Raw genomic sequence first — 13,777 nt, forward strand, 5'->3', positions numbered from 1 at the left:
TATAGAAAACATTCAACATTTATTGTTGATAAATGAAAGTATGAAGCACCAATTACACAAATCAAGGACTGAAAGTTTTGTGGATTCCACAGTGATCTTGAATCATTGTTATCATTCGCTATGATATCATTGCACCTTTCAATAAATAGCCTTTTAGCCAAAATTAAAGCCACATTCACATGAATTTAACTGATTTTTTCATTAATACGAAAATGTTTGACAATGTGTTTTCCCAAATTAGGCCTTAATAAAATGGTGTAAATGAGAAAATAAAATTTATCTCCAGAAAATAAGTTTATGAGCAACACCTCGCAGAACTGGTGAAAACGTTTAGAGTTGACCCTTATGATTGCATTCAAGCCACCGAGTTCAAAATTGCAAAACTGTAAAAGTCACCCTCCTTACCGCTGACTGGTCTGTGCATGTTAAGGTTACATTGGTTCATAAGTTGCAGTGCAGACTGGAGAGCATCAAGCAATTAGGGGAAGACGTCAGTGGGAAGCTGGAAATCTTTAAAGCTATAAAAAGAGATGTCTCCATGGTCAACCACTGCAAACACCACTGGGATATTTCCACTCTGAAAGGCCAGCATCTTGATGACTTGCAAGTCCGGCACCGGGCCGTCAAAACTGAAATAACAGGGAAGGATATACGAATAAAAAAGCATAATAAAAGCAATATACAAATAAAAAGGAGCAACAGTATTAAAAAAAAAAAAAAATCACCAAAAAACAAAACAAAATGATTCACAATAATATTTTCACACTGTGTTAAAATATCCAAGGGTCATACATAAATGTTTGTGAAATGACAACAGGCTAAACGTTTACAGACATATATCTGTGGAGGCTCTCAGTCATCCACGTCACGGTCAATTCTTGTCAAAATCTTCTTCAGTTCAGAACTGAAGAAGCCTCTCGGATGAGAGGTGAAAGATCTTCAGAGGAAGAAAATCAAGTTCGGTTGCTACGATAAGAAGATTTTGACAAGAATTCACAGACATGATCCCTATAGAATAAACCTCAATATCCAACAGTATGAAAGTGGCCAGAGATTGAACTTGGCTATTAACCCCTGTTGTTTGATTGAAAATAACTAAATACAGCTGTTAGTGCAGAAGAGCAGTACACACTTTAACTGAAGCTAATTTACAATTACTACATTCTCTGAAGCACATTTTTGCAAAGTATGTCACATTTCTTATTTATCTGTTTGTCTCAAAAAGAAAACTCCAGTTTTCAAATCAACATACAGTGGCCTTTTGGTTCTTGTTGGCTATAAGTATATTTTCAGCTCAGTCTTTAATCAAAAATGTACCACGGGTTAGTTAATTGCTGTATCTGACAGGCAGCATGAAAAGACTGACAACACAATAGTCCCATTCATTTCAAACAAAGCCATCATCTGTTGACTATCAGTTGCTTCCTGTAAGTCGATCTTGAGTACACAGGCTCTAAAGTGACTGAGCTCTGCTTACCTGCAAACACACATGTGACAGTGAGGCTTCCCCGGGCTGGTCTTCTTAAACTCAGCCACCGTATCTGGTTGGTAAACAATGAAGCAAATCTTCCACTCGTCTGAGGCTTGTAACCTGAACCGGCAAGCAAAGTGACGTTTTTTCTTTGTGTGTGTGTGGTGCCTGATTTTAATAGATCAAAAAATGGCTAACTGTCCTTTTGTTCCCCAGTCTTTTCAAAGTCGAAATGACGGGTAATTTTATACAATGTCACCAGAAGTGACTGCAGAGTCAAATTTCCAATCAGTTCAATCAACTGCTTTTTGTTTAACTTTTGTTCAACGGCTCCCATTTATTACCATCAATAGTTTTATTCATGGCAGCAATGTGATAGAAATGTTTCACTGAATGTTAACGGTCAGTGCACTTAATGTTCAGCTTAAAAAGTACGAGAGATATTAACCTAGTTTGAGAATAGAACACTGCTTTTTTACTTATTAGAATGCAAGTAAGATGAAGAAGTACTGAAGTAGAAGTTTCAAGTTTCAAAAGAAGTACCTTTGAAACTGTCATGAAATGCTAAGAGACATTTAGCTGATATTCTATATATGTATCATCGTTGTCATGGTATTATCACATAAATGTGCAGAGTCAACATTAAATGTAGTATATTTAATGCTTGATAGAAAGCACTGCTGAAAAGTCTGTTAACAACCAGTCATGTCAAATCATTAAATAGGAAACAAACTGGAAGTGATACCTGTCCGCGCTCTCCAGGAGATGGGTGGATTTGATTATGCTAATTTTTTCCTGCAGCTCACCTGAAATACATGAAAAATGGTTTTAATATAAAGACATTTGAAAGATCAGTTCATGTTTGACTTTAAGATTATGGAAAACTCAATTTTACCAGTGAGATAAAAAAAATAACCCAGTGATAAGGTTTTAAGTGCAAGTGAACAGACAAGAATCAGATTAAAAATGCACAGAGTCCTTGAGCTCCAAATCAGCAAGGAACTGCTTAAAATGGGAAAAAAAGAAGAATAACCTATCACTAAGCTAGACAAATCAATACAAACATGCCAGATCCGTCTGCTCTCTGCAAACCACTCAGGGTGATCAAAAACCCAAACCAGGGTCTAACAACAACCGCTCAAGCCTCAACCAAGGTGAACTAACAGATTTCTTCTGTTTTACACAATTCCAGTTGCCACAATGAGATGACAACAATGAATCACCTGACCTGGATGACTGAAAACCCTCACAGGCACATTCCTTCCGTCATGTTATGTTACACAAGCATTATTTTCTCTTTTTAAACTCTACATATTTTAGGTGATCCTCAGAACTTAATGGTGTTTGATACTGCTGCAGGATCAGCAAAGAGATAAAGTAAAAGGGCCTATCTCCTATCTTGCAGGATTTTATAGAAGACTGAAATGTTCCTCAGGCCAGTGGACGGGTGCCTTGATTCTGAGCTAACGTGGACTGATGCACAGAATCCAAACACTGGGGTAACACTAGCAGGTTGCTCAGGATCAAATACAATTTTTACTGAATATGATTGACCATTTTTTTCATAGACAAATAGATAATAAACCTGTTTAATAAAATTCAGTGCTGTTTTTCTTGGTGGTACATTTAAAACTAATATTTGCTGCACAACACTTGTATTTTTTTGACAGAGTGAGAGAGAGAAAGAGATTATTCATTTATATGAGATCTAGGGGAGTCATGGTCTGAGATATACATACAATTAACTTAAAAAATTTTGGCTAATTTTGTGCTGTGTTAAAAAAAGTTACACATATCCCTTGTTGACTCCAATGCCACCCTTTTGTTAAATCTTTACATCTACATTTACAACTATTTCCTGATCCCATTGACCAAATACTAATTTATTTTCAGAATTTCAAAAAAAAAAAAAAAATTGTGGGCTTTCAAGAGGTTGAAACCCCAAAATGTCACTTGAGCTAGACCTGTTCCAAAAAAATCCACTTTACCGGGCTCATTTTCTTTCAAAATTTCAGATGACCATGAAAGTGGAGGTAACAGACTATATTAACTTTGACATCTTACTAGATGGGCAGGGTTTTGTTGAGTCATGTAACGGAGTGACTTCCTTGTTCCACAGGTGATATGGACGCCTAGAATGCTGTCCGTGCCGTTTCAGCACCAGCCCCCGATACTCTGCCCAGTTTTTGCATTGCCGAATCTGAAAGGAATGTGATCCACCATAATGTGTGAGAGTAGTTCCAAATGTCCATAAGAACTCGACTTTTTATGTTGAAGTGTCTACAAACCTCTGTTTCTCTTCTGACGTCCCTCTGCCTGTGCATGTTCTTCTCCCTCTGCTTCTCCTTTTGTGACATATTACCCTTTTGCAGGTTGATCCTCTGCTTCCAGTGGGAAATGTCACAGACACCCACTTTCAGACCACCAGGCAGTAAAGACGGGTCGGGAGAGGCCAGGCCACAAGAGGGAAGATTCTTGGAGCCAAGATCAGGGAACAGGATGAAGTCGTCCCAGCGGCGGGACCCAGAGACAGTCAAATGAGGTGCCTGATGGTCCATCTGACCATCAATCATCCACCAGTTCCGACCCTGACATTTAGCTTCCTTGCTTTCCCCGACAAAATCTTGAAATGCCGGTGCTGATTCTGAGACATCCTCTGTCTTCTCAGCAAGGGATGTTTCCTCTGCTTCGTTCAAGCTGCAAATAAGTGATGGTTTTCTCAGAAAAATAACTGGATTTTTGAGCAAACAATTTTTTCTTTTACATAAATCTCAAATAATTCATTTGACATGTATTGTCGCAACAACTTTACCACCTTGTCAAAGTATTTGACCCTTGTTCCATACATGCAACATTTCTATTTAGGGCATTTTGCTTGCAGTTTGAAAATACATAAAAACAGGTTAATACACATGGGGGCACCTGTTCCCACTGTTTATGCTGCTTTGCAACATCTGCTGCACTATTTGAAGAGCAGCTTTGTTTTCTTGGATTTACCCAAAAACCTTTCTTGTTTTTTTCTCTTTTCTGCCTCTTTTAAGACACAAGAAGTTCATTCATAGATGGTTATTCAGATCATCTGAGTCTGATAGCATGGAAACACTAAAAGAGTAATCATAAATAAAACTGTAGAAGAAGAAGAAAAGGAAAGTCGAAGGGCTGTGCAACAACAGTGCTTGGATCAGCAGCACAATATACTTGCAGACCTTAATTTCATACAAACTCAGGCTCAAATAATGAACTTAGGAGCACTCGCGGCTGAGGTTGCAGTAATGTTAATGAGACAACAACAAAAGCAATTCGTAGTCAATTACTGGATTCACAAAAGAGAACACTGAGTTGGTAATCCAACTAGAAAACTTCTGAAGCCATTCTGGGAAAAAGGAGTGTTTTGCAGAATAAAACTTTAGCCAAATAGCTGCTCAATTGGGCAAAATTTGAACATTTGAAACGGGGGTTACGCAACAGTGGTTTGGCTTCTCAAACCTGTTTGGCCTTTTGAACAGTCTGAGTCTCAGTAACTCAGCATATAAAAAAAAATTCAGACCCAGTCACTGCAAATTAAAGTTGTCACGTTTAGAAACGTTTCTGGCAGAAATGAACAAGTTTTTACTGAGGTTAAAAGCATCCCCAGGGGCCACAAGGGCTCTGGTTGATTACCATGATCAGGTGGCCTTTAGCAAAAACATCTATTTAAAAGATCTCAAAATTTAAAAGAACTCAATATAAATAACAACACAGACACCTGTTTTTTTTTTTTTTGGAAAGAGCCAGTACTGACCTACATGTTGGTTTAGGACTAGCAGAGCGCTTCCTCTTCAGATTTCCCCCTTTTCGGTCATATGACTCAGGCAGATTGAGCTGTCTGGCATATGAGGATGACTTCAAACTGGTAAACAACACACATAAATAGTCTTTAGAGAATCACTTACATTTGTTCAACAAGACTCTTTTTCATCTGTATTATTGTAGCGATTACAATTCAGCATACTCAGCATTTAGCTGAGACAAGTTGAAGGGATGAAGGTAATTCAGAGTTTCTGAAATGTGACAGAGGTTTTGTCAAACATTTGATCAACCACAAATAAAATTCCCAGTCACAAAGAAAAGTGCGAGTACAGAGTTAATGTATGAATTAAATTGAATGCAAATTATGGATATATAGTAAGAATAGTAAAAACAGGAACACATAAATGATATGGGAAAAAAACATACACAAGAATAAACTTAAAACCTGACATTTACATCAAAAGTTGAAATAATTTCTTGACTTTTACAGATAAATGATTTCAAGTCATAACAAATACCTGGGGTCAAATCTGTGCACCACATATCCAAGCCTCTTCAAATGTCCATATACCTTATATAAGAAAGAAGTGGAATAAGATGCTGTCAGGAGTGCCCTTCTCCGGACTAATAATCTCATCATACCTGATACTGCTGGAGGCTCACGGTGCTTGAGGACAGAAATTTCTCGTATCCATCCTGGATGGACAACGGTAGGTTGTGGAAGAAAACCTGCACCGTTCCCTTTTAAAAAAAAAATCATGTAATTAGGAAATTTGTTGCACATTAAATTGCTATCATGTCCAAACTGTCCAAACTGTCTGAGACACTCACGCATTCCATCAGGTAAAGAGCCTCTTCAGGGAGGAGGTATTGCTTCCCATTAGCAGAAAACCCCATTGTCTGCCAGAACTTGCCCTGTTTGAAATATCATTCGAAAAATTTCTCATCAGTTTCTAACATCATCATTCCCAGCAGGCACCAAGCTGCACGCCAAGGCTATTTTGACAATGAAATTCTGTTGGATGCTGGATATGATGCTCCGTATCAAGACATCAAATGCTACCATATACACTTACAACACTGCTAGTCTATGTTGAAACTGAGTTGTTTTACCAGCCAATATCAATCATTCAAATATCTCCACGGTGTGAAATTTAATTGGTTGTAAAATTGACACATTTTTTGGTTCAAATCCAACATTAGATGATTGTGATTTGATGCCTGTCTGATGTTAAACTGACTTTCAGTTTAACTATTAAATAGTATGATGCTGGATTAGCTCAAGAAACATACATTGAAAATTATAAAATGAAAAATGTAGAAGGATTAAATGCTGAACTAAAAAACTGTTATATTACATTTTCTATAAAATGACATAATAATGATAGAAAGTAATGGATAGATATTTTGATGTCAAAATCAAGTATTAGTAAAGTTTAAATGATGGAGAATTATAAACTGAGTGACTAGTCTGCAGGACTCACAGCTGGGGATTGAAGCTCAACAACCTGGTCACTTGGGATCCATGTGGCCTTGACAAGGTTTCCTCTGCAATCACATAAATACTACTCATGAATGTTATAAAAACAAAGAATACAATAAAATTCCAGGGTCAGAGGAATTTTTCTATTTAATGTGCAAGTCAAATTCTTATGACAACGGATATAATTTAAAAAAAAAAAATGTCTATACAGGCCGTGTTGAAAGATGTGATTGATTTAAGAGTATGCACTTACAGCCTTTCCACCCTCTCTTCTGATATGAGGCTCCAGTGCTCATCTAAACTCTCTTTTAGACGTTGTTGTTGCTCATCTGAATCATCTGGGAAGAAGTCCTTCTGTCCTCGCACTGGGATCTTGTGACCCCTGCACCGGGCGGCAAACAACTCTGATGGGCTGGAAAAACAAGAAGCAGAACACTACTTAAAAATGCTGAAAAGTGCTCAGCAACAGTGGCTCGGAATCTGAGATGATTAGTCTAGAAACAGGTTTCAAACAGGGTTGCATCATTGCACCCACCCTGTTCTTTGCAGCCATACTCCATCTCATTGCAAGATCTGCCACGGGGGATCCCAATCCCTCACAGTACTGATAGCTGGCTCTTCAACTTTAACAGCCTCAAAGCCAGGGGTAAAGTCAGACATATCACCATCATGGAACTGCAGGACACTGATGACAATGCCATTGTCAGAAGACCTCCAGAGCATTCTAAATGCCTTTGTTAAGGCATACAGAGGCCTGGGTCTGACCTTGAACATAAAGAAGACCCAGGTTCTGAACCAACCAGTCACCATACAAGCCCATTATTAAAGTGGACACCACCACTCTGGAATATGTGGACCATTTCCCATACCTTGGAAGTCTTCTCTCCTCCAAAGCTCTGAGGTAAACCATCGATTGAGTAGTGCCAGTGGGGCCTATGCTAAACTCAGAACAAGACTCTGCCGACCGTGACCTGCGGGCTCAAACGAAGCTTTTGGTCTACAAAGCTGGGATTCTACCAACCCTCCTGTATGAGGCAGAATCAGACATCAAACATCTAAAAGCATTTGGAATTATTCCACCAAAGAGCTCTGTGGAAGATCCCGAGGAGAAAACAGGAGGACAGACCCACCAACATGAGCATTCTTGAGAAGAGGAATATGCCAAGCATCACTACCATCATGATGCAACAACAACTCTTCTCTCAAGGTCTCTCAAAACAGATTCTGCACTCCTTGTTAGAAGGGCAGCGAGGGTAAAGAGGTCAAGTACAACAATCTAATGTCTTTCATTACATTGTTTTGTTTTGTTTTTTGATCTTTAGAATATTTTGATTCAAGCCAAGAGCAAGATTGACCACATATTCTTCAAAAACTACAATCTATAAACCCTTTTGTTTCTATTTGTTAAAGTACAAGCAAACAGATTACAATTTGCTTTTTTTCTTCACATATATGCATCCCGGCAGATGAAAAACCACAAACCTCATGCAAGAATATAAAGGTTTAGATCAGAGGTGTCAAACTCAAATACACAGTGGGCTAAAATTCAAAACTGGGACAAAGTAGCGGGTCAACAATGTTATTTATGGAAAAAAATCTTCCTGAAGATAGAACAATAAACCTTTTCATATGGACCCAAACAAGTTTTGCTTAAAAACTAAATATGGAACAAGCATAGCTTAATACTATACAAAATATAACTTAATATTGCACACATGCAAATTCCTGTTTTCTGCCTAAGTAGCACGGTGCCAGTATTAGCATAAAGTCACTATGACTACTGTACATAGAGGAGAGGGCTTTTATGGGCCCAGTTGTGATTTTCGTGCCAAAAGACCAGCAGAAAATTTGGCCCGCAGGCCAGAGTTTGACACCTATGGTTTAGATTCACAAAAATAAAACATTTCGAAGTTTTAAAATCTTAAATATGAAGTTCAAATTCTTCTTCTTCACCTTTTGGCTTCTTCCCTCAGAGGTCGCCGCAGTGAATCAACCCTCTCCATCTAACCCCAGTCCTTGGTCTTCCTCTAGACCTCCTGCCTGGCAGCTCCAATTCCATCATCTTCCTACCAATATATTGACTATCCCTCTTCTGCACATGACAGAATCACCTCTGACCTTCTCTGCAAAACATCTAACATGTGCTGTTTCTCTGATGGACTCATTCCTGATCCTATCCATCCTGGTCACTCCCAAAGAGGACCCCAACATCTTCATCTCTGCGACCTCCAGCTTTGACTCCTGTCTTTTTGTCATTGTCACTGTTTCTAGTCCATACAGCATCGCTGGTCTCACCACTATCTTGTACACCTTTCCTTTCATTCTGGTAAATATGAAGTTCAAATGCTAAAATCTCAAGTTTTAGTAAACTTCTGACACCACATAGGCTGGACTTGGCTCTGGACTAGCTTGTCATAGAAAGGCCAGAAAATATGCCACTGGAAGATCCAAATGATCCAGAAACCGCATTAAGTAAAATGTGTTAGTGTTTTTTTTTTTTTTTTAGTGAAAGAATATTGTGCTTTTTTTCATGAAATTCTTATCCCAGATTCTTGCTATAATGAACTAAAATAATTCAGAGAAAGTGGATTTTATGAGACCTCCGACGTCCCCTCTCACTCCTCTCTCCCAACAGAGCAGGTAGGTTGGGAGGATTAAACCCCGCAGGGCAGCCGGACAACACTTGATAAAGCAAATAATAAGTACTAAACAACTTATAAGCATCAATGGCGACCTATAAATTCCCCGTCTTCCTATTAGCAGCGAAATATACTTGAATGTTCGACAACATACCTTAAAAATTCACTGTAGAACTTTCCTTCTGGTTTCTTCTGGTCCGCCATGATGACTGGCAGCCTCTTGTGCTCAGGGTCCTATCGCCTATTGAGTTGGACTCCTTGGTCCGAAATGTCACTAAATGTTGGACGGAAAAAAATAGTTTCAAACGATAGACGTTGTACGGTTAATACGTTTATTTTTCTGTCTAATACAGTTCGTAAAATTTGATAAAAAGCAGACAATTATAAAATACGTCGTGCAAATTTAAAGGGAATCGGCATCCGCAATTCCGTAAGGCACGGACGGGGTTCGAACCCGCGATCTTCGGTTTACGAGACCGACGCCTTACCACTTGGCCACCGCGCCTGACGATAGGCGTGGAGATTATGTGTTTATTCAAACATATTCAATGTCATTTGTGTTTGTTATGATGATATATTCGGTTACATTTGTAAATAACGACAAAATCAGTCCGCCTCAGTGGTCCTTCTTCAAATCTCTTCTCTCACACCAACTAGCTTAATGTTGTCGCCGGTCTCTTAGTTAACGGTCAATAATGCTACAAGACTAGCTTATTACTTCAACACAATAATTTCTCTTTTTTAGTCTTATTTCTGGTTACAGTTGTATAAATTACCAGGCATTAATGTTATTAATTAACCTTTATGTTACAATTGCTACATGTTAGGTCAAAACACAATTCTTCTCATTACTATACGTTGCCCTGTGTTATCTATGTGTTCTATATGTTGTCTTGCATTTGATGTCTGCTCCGTCTCTTTCTACGAAACGTAATTTAAGATACGTAATTTAAACTCCTTTGAATGTCCAGTGCATGTGAAAGAAATTGACAATAAACGCTGACTCAACTTGACTATATTTGACAGTAAACGATGGAATCAAAGTCTAGCGACTATAATACTCCTGGAAACTGTTTAGAAATCACTATATTTTCTCTACATTTTTTCTACTGAACCGTTTTTCGATAAGAGTTGAAATAAAAAAAAAATGTCTTGAATATTATCCTGCCTGGCGTGAAGCTTTTATCATGAGGCGGTGATTTTGTTTCTAACATAATATAAGGATGGAGCTTGTGGTAGCACAATAGCCACACTCGATGAGGGCACCGGATGTGAGGTAGCTCACCACATACTTAATGGCAACCTTTATGTCAAACATGGTAGCTTCGGGATAAATGACAAAAAAATGTGATTATTTCATGTTCCTCCCATCCGTCGGTGGGACGGCTTGGAAAGTTTTGCAAGTGTGGGTAGCGAATGCGGTAAGTCGGGCGTATCGTCAGAATTGCTGCTAGCCTGGTTGAAATGTCATTAGCCTGTCTTAAGCTAATGCTAGCTTGTAAACAGGGATTGTATTTCTGTAAGGGGTCACTTTTTCTGGCAAGGAACATTATGACTCAAGAGTTTCAGCCAGCTGTGGTTTTAGCTCACTGCTCTTTGCAGATTGAGTTTTTATCTTCTTATTTAAACCTAGCATTTAATTGGGGCGTGGAAGACATGCTGAATTGCATTCCAAACATTTGCAGAAGAGATTTGCTGATTGAAAAATGCACGACTATGGATGATGTTTGAGCTCTGATAGTTGTACATTTATTTCTGAAACACACCTTGAAGTAATTATAAGGAAATAATGATTTGATGTTGATTTGTGATACTAACCAATTTAATATCCAAAATTAATTTTAATTAAAAACTTCCAGACTGTAGAATACGTTTCATTGTTTGGAAGTCTCAACTTCACACTGTATGTAATGGACATTTGTTTGCATTGTACAATATCATGATGTTTTTCCAGATGTAGACTTCATCCAGATCACCGCATTAATCAGTTGGCCCACTGTCATAAATAAAAGAATGCAGTTTTCTTAATCAGCACCATTATCTTCTTGACTGTTTTTATCCGTAGGTGGAGCTGGTTTAAAAAAGGGTAGTGATCGCTGATAACGAAAACTAAAGATTTAAGGCTTAATGAAATAATATATGTGGTTACCATAATATATCTAAAGCAACTACAACTCTTTTAGGAATATGTGCCTGCATCACAAATTGTGATAATGGGGTTTTGATTTGATTCATTTCAAGAAAACACGTTTGTATATACCCATTTACGCTACATTTATATTAACAAGAACTTCTTCTCCTTTTGGCTTTTCCCTTCAGGGTTCGCCACAGCGAATCAATCTTCTCCATTTAACCCCGTTCTCTGAATGCTCCTCTCTCATACCAACTACAGATCCTGCCTGACTAAGAGCACAGCACTGCCTTCCCTGTCTGCTCAACTATGCCACTTGTAGTAGATGCAGTGTGGGCACTGTGGAGCATCACAGCTGGTATCTATGACTACTTCCACACCAGCGCTATGGAGGAGAGGATCCATACACTGGAGAACGTCTTATCAATCCACCAGGTGGTGATCGCAGGGCTTTCAGCAGGTCTAATCCTGCTCATGACATACATATTGTGGAGAAAACACTGACCATTCCGCATATGTGCTGCATATTTTGTCTGAGGATTTCTTCCAGCCTGCATTCGATGAGTCGGTCACGCTGACCGTTCATCCTGAAATCTGTCAGTATGTCCAAAACAAGGCAAGGAGCTCTGGTGAGCAACAGAGCTCAATGAAGATCTTTGTTTTTGCTCATAAAAACATCATCTTAACACTATTTTTTGTTGAGACATCACTGTTCAGAAAAATCCTCTGATGAAGAGATTAGATGTTTGCATCCAAATATGATGAGTTTCTGAAGTCAGCAGTGACTACTCAGTTCTTAAATATGGCTCTTACCATGAACATGGCCTTTATTGCTTGATGATGTAGTACTGCTGATTAATTTCGCAAAATCATAAAACATTTTTGTAACACAAATTAATTATTTCTATCTTGGAAAAATATTCAACTGCACATGTCCTTACTGAAACTTTTTTCATAAATGCCTCAGATAATGAGACATTAATCTCCACTGAAGAAAAGAATATCTGTCCCAGGATATATGTAGCTTATTTTTGAAAAATAATTTTGAATTTAATGAATTACATGTTGTGATGTCATTTTTTTTCTTTTTTTCAAAAAATAAAAAATATATAGTCCTAATGGAAATGCACAGTTTTTGACACATCAAGATGCCAAACACTAATGTATCTATTTTTGTCCTCTCATAAATAGCTGCTCAGATTTTGAAGGGGCTTGTTGATTTTACAACATTTAATGTCTGGTTTTGGGGAATTTCTTGATGCTAAATCACTTACAGTAATACAGTGGTGAAAATCCTGAAATTTGAATTTGGTTTAAACTGAAATGGTGAGTCAAGATGAACACCTGTCTGGCTGAATCAAACAGGTTCACATTTCAAAGGGAGACAAAGGGTCAGGTCATGGTCCAGGGGTGTCTCTGTCTGTTTATTTGTAATACACTTATAAATCCTTTATGACCTGTCAACTAGTCTACTTTAATTATTTGCACACTGTCAGGGGTAGGGAGGAATTTCACATCTTGGGAATTATTTTGAACTATTGTTTTTTTTTATTTTATTGTTTGTAAGTAAAAGCAAAGACATTTAAACACACATCTTTTTTTTTTATGGAAGAAATGTTCCCTGTGTGTGTTGATATGACAAAAAGGCTTTACTATCATGTATGTTGTCCCATAGACAGTTGTTTGTTTTTTTATGTTATTAATATGGTCTTAATTAGTTTATTTGTTTAACATTTTGAAATTTACTGTCAGTTTAATCTTCACGTGTGTATATTGTCTGGCAAACCATTACCAAGCCATCATGAAGGGGAGGTTGGGAATAAATGGTTTTCATGCAGAGCTGTCTATTTTCATATTATTTTGTGTTTTAAGCTACAGACAAGAAGACATCTAATCATAAGTAAATAACTATGTTATAATTTAGCATATGTATATATATATATATATACATATATATACATATATATATATATTTAAAGGTAATGACAACAGATTATTCATTACATTTTTAATCCACACCATCCGAGACCATAACTGTTAAAGATGTCTATGGAGGTTCTCGGTCTTTGAGAAAAGAAATCGAGTCCAGTTGCCATGACAGGATATGACAAGGAACAGTTAGTGGGAATAGTGAAAGCAATACTTCCTATGGACATATCAATATTTTTTCAAAATGCAAACCTAAATTAACTGTGATGATAATTTATTATTTTGCTCTTACAGTTTTTATTGAAGAAGTCTGATGTAAACTGTCTCGAATCCAA

General features: G+C 37.7%; 1 protein-coding gene, 1 long non-coding RNA gene and 1 other non-coding gene across 3 annotated transcripts; 1 reads left to right on the forward strand and 2 right to left on the reverse strand.

Annotated features, from left to right (window-relative positions):
• On the reverse strand, positions 1 to 9,865 carry tsen54 (TSEN54 tRNA splicing endonuclease subunit). The gene is made up of 12 exons (XM_086154480.1): positions 9,537 to 9,865; positions 6,997 to 7,155; positions 6,745 to 6,808; positions 6,092 to 6,175; positions 5,903 to 6,001; positions 5,779 to 5,831; positions 5,253 to 5,360; positions 3,760 to 4,168; positions 3,536 to 3,671; positions 2,217 to 2,277; positions 1,478 to 1,591; positions 1 to 629 (listed from the first exon to the last, which is right to left on the reverse strand). Exons 1-12 carry the CDS (start codon positions 9,584 to 9,586, stop codon positions 479 to 481), a joined length of 1,488 nt encoding a protein of 495 aa, XP_086010606.1. The 5' UTR covers positions 9,587 to 9,865; the 3' UTR covers positions 1 to 478.
• Positions 9,816 to 9,887, reverse strand: trnat-cgu (transfer RNA threonine (anticodon CGU)). The gene has a single exon. It is a non-coding gene; the product is annotated as a tRNA-Thr (tRNA).
• A 762-nt stretch (positions 9,888 to 10,649) lies between these two features.
• Positions 10,650 to 13,350, forward strand: LOC147230636 (uncharacterized). The gene is made up of 2 exons (XR_015106756.1): positions 10,650 to 10,803; positions 11,702 to 13,350. It is a non-coding gene; the product is annotated as an uncharacterized LOC147230636 (long non-coding RNA).
• The last annotated feature ends 427 nt before the right edge of the window (positions 13,351 to 13,777 follow it).

The sequence above is a fragment of the Fistularia commersonii genome, chromosome 10 (genome assembly GCF_037954325.1).
Source record: "Fistularia commersonii isolate RoL2024-O1a breed Wild chromosome 10, RoL_Fcom_v1.0, whole genome shotgun sequence".
In the NCBI taxonomy this organism is placed as follows: Eukaryota; Metazoa; Chordata; class Actinopteri; order Syngnathiformes; family Fistulariidae; genus Fistularia; species Fistularia commersonii.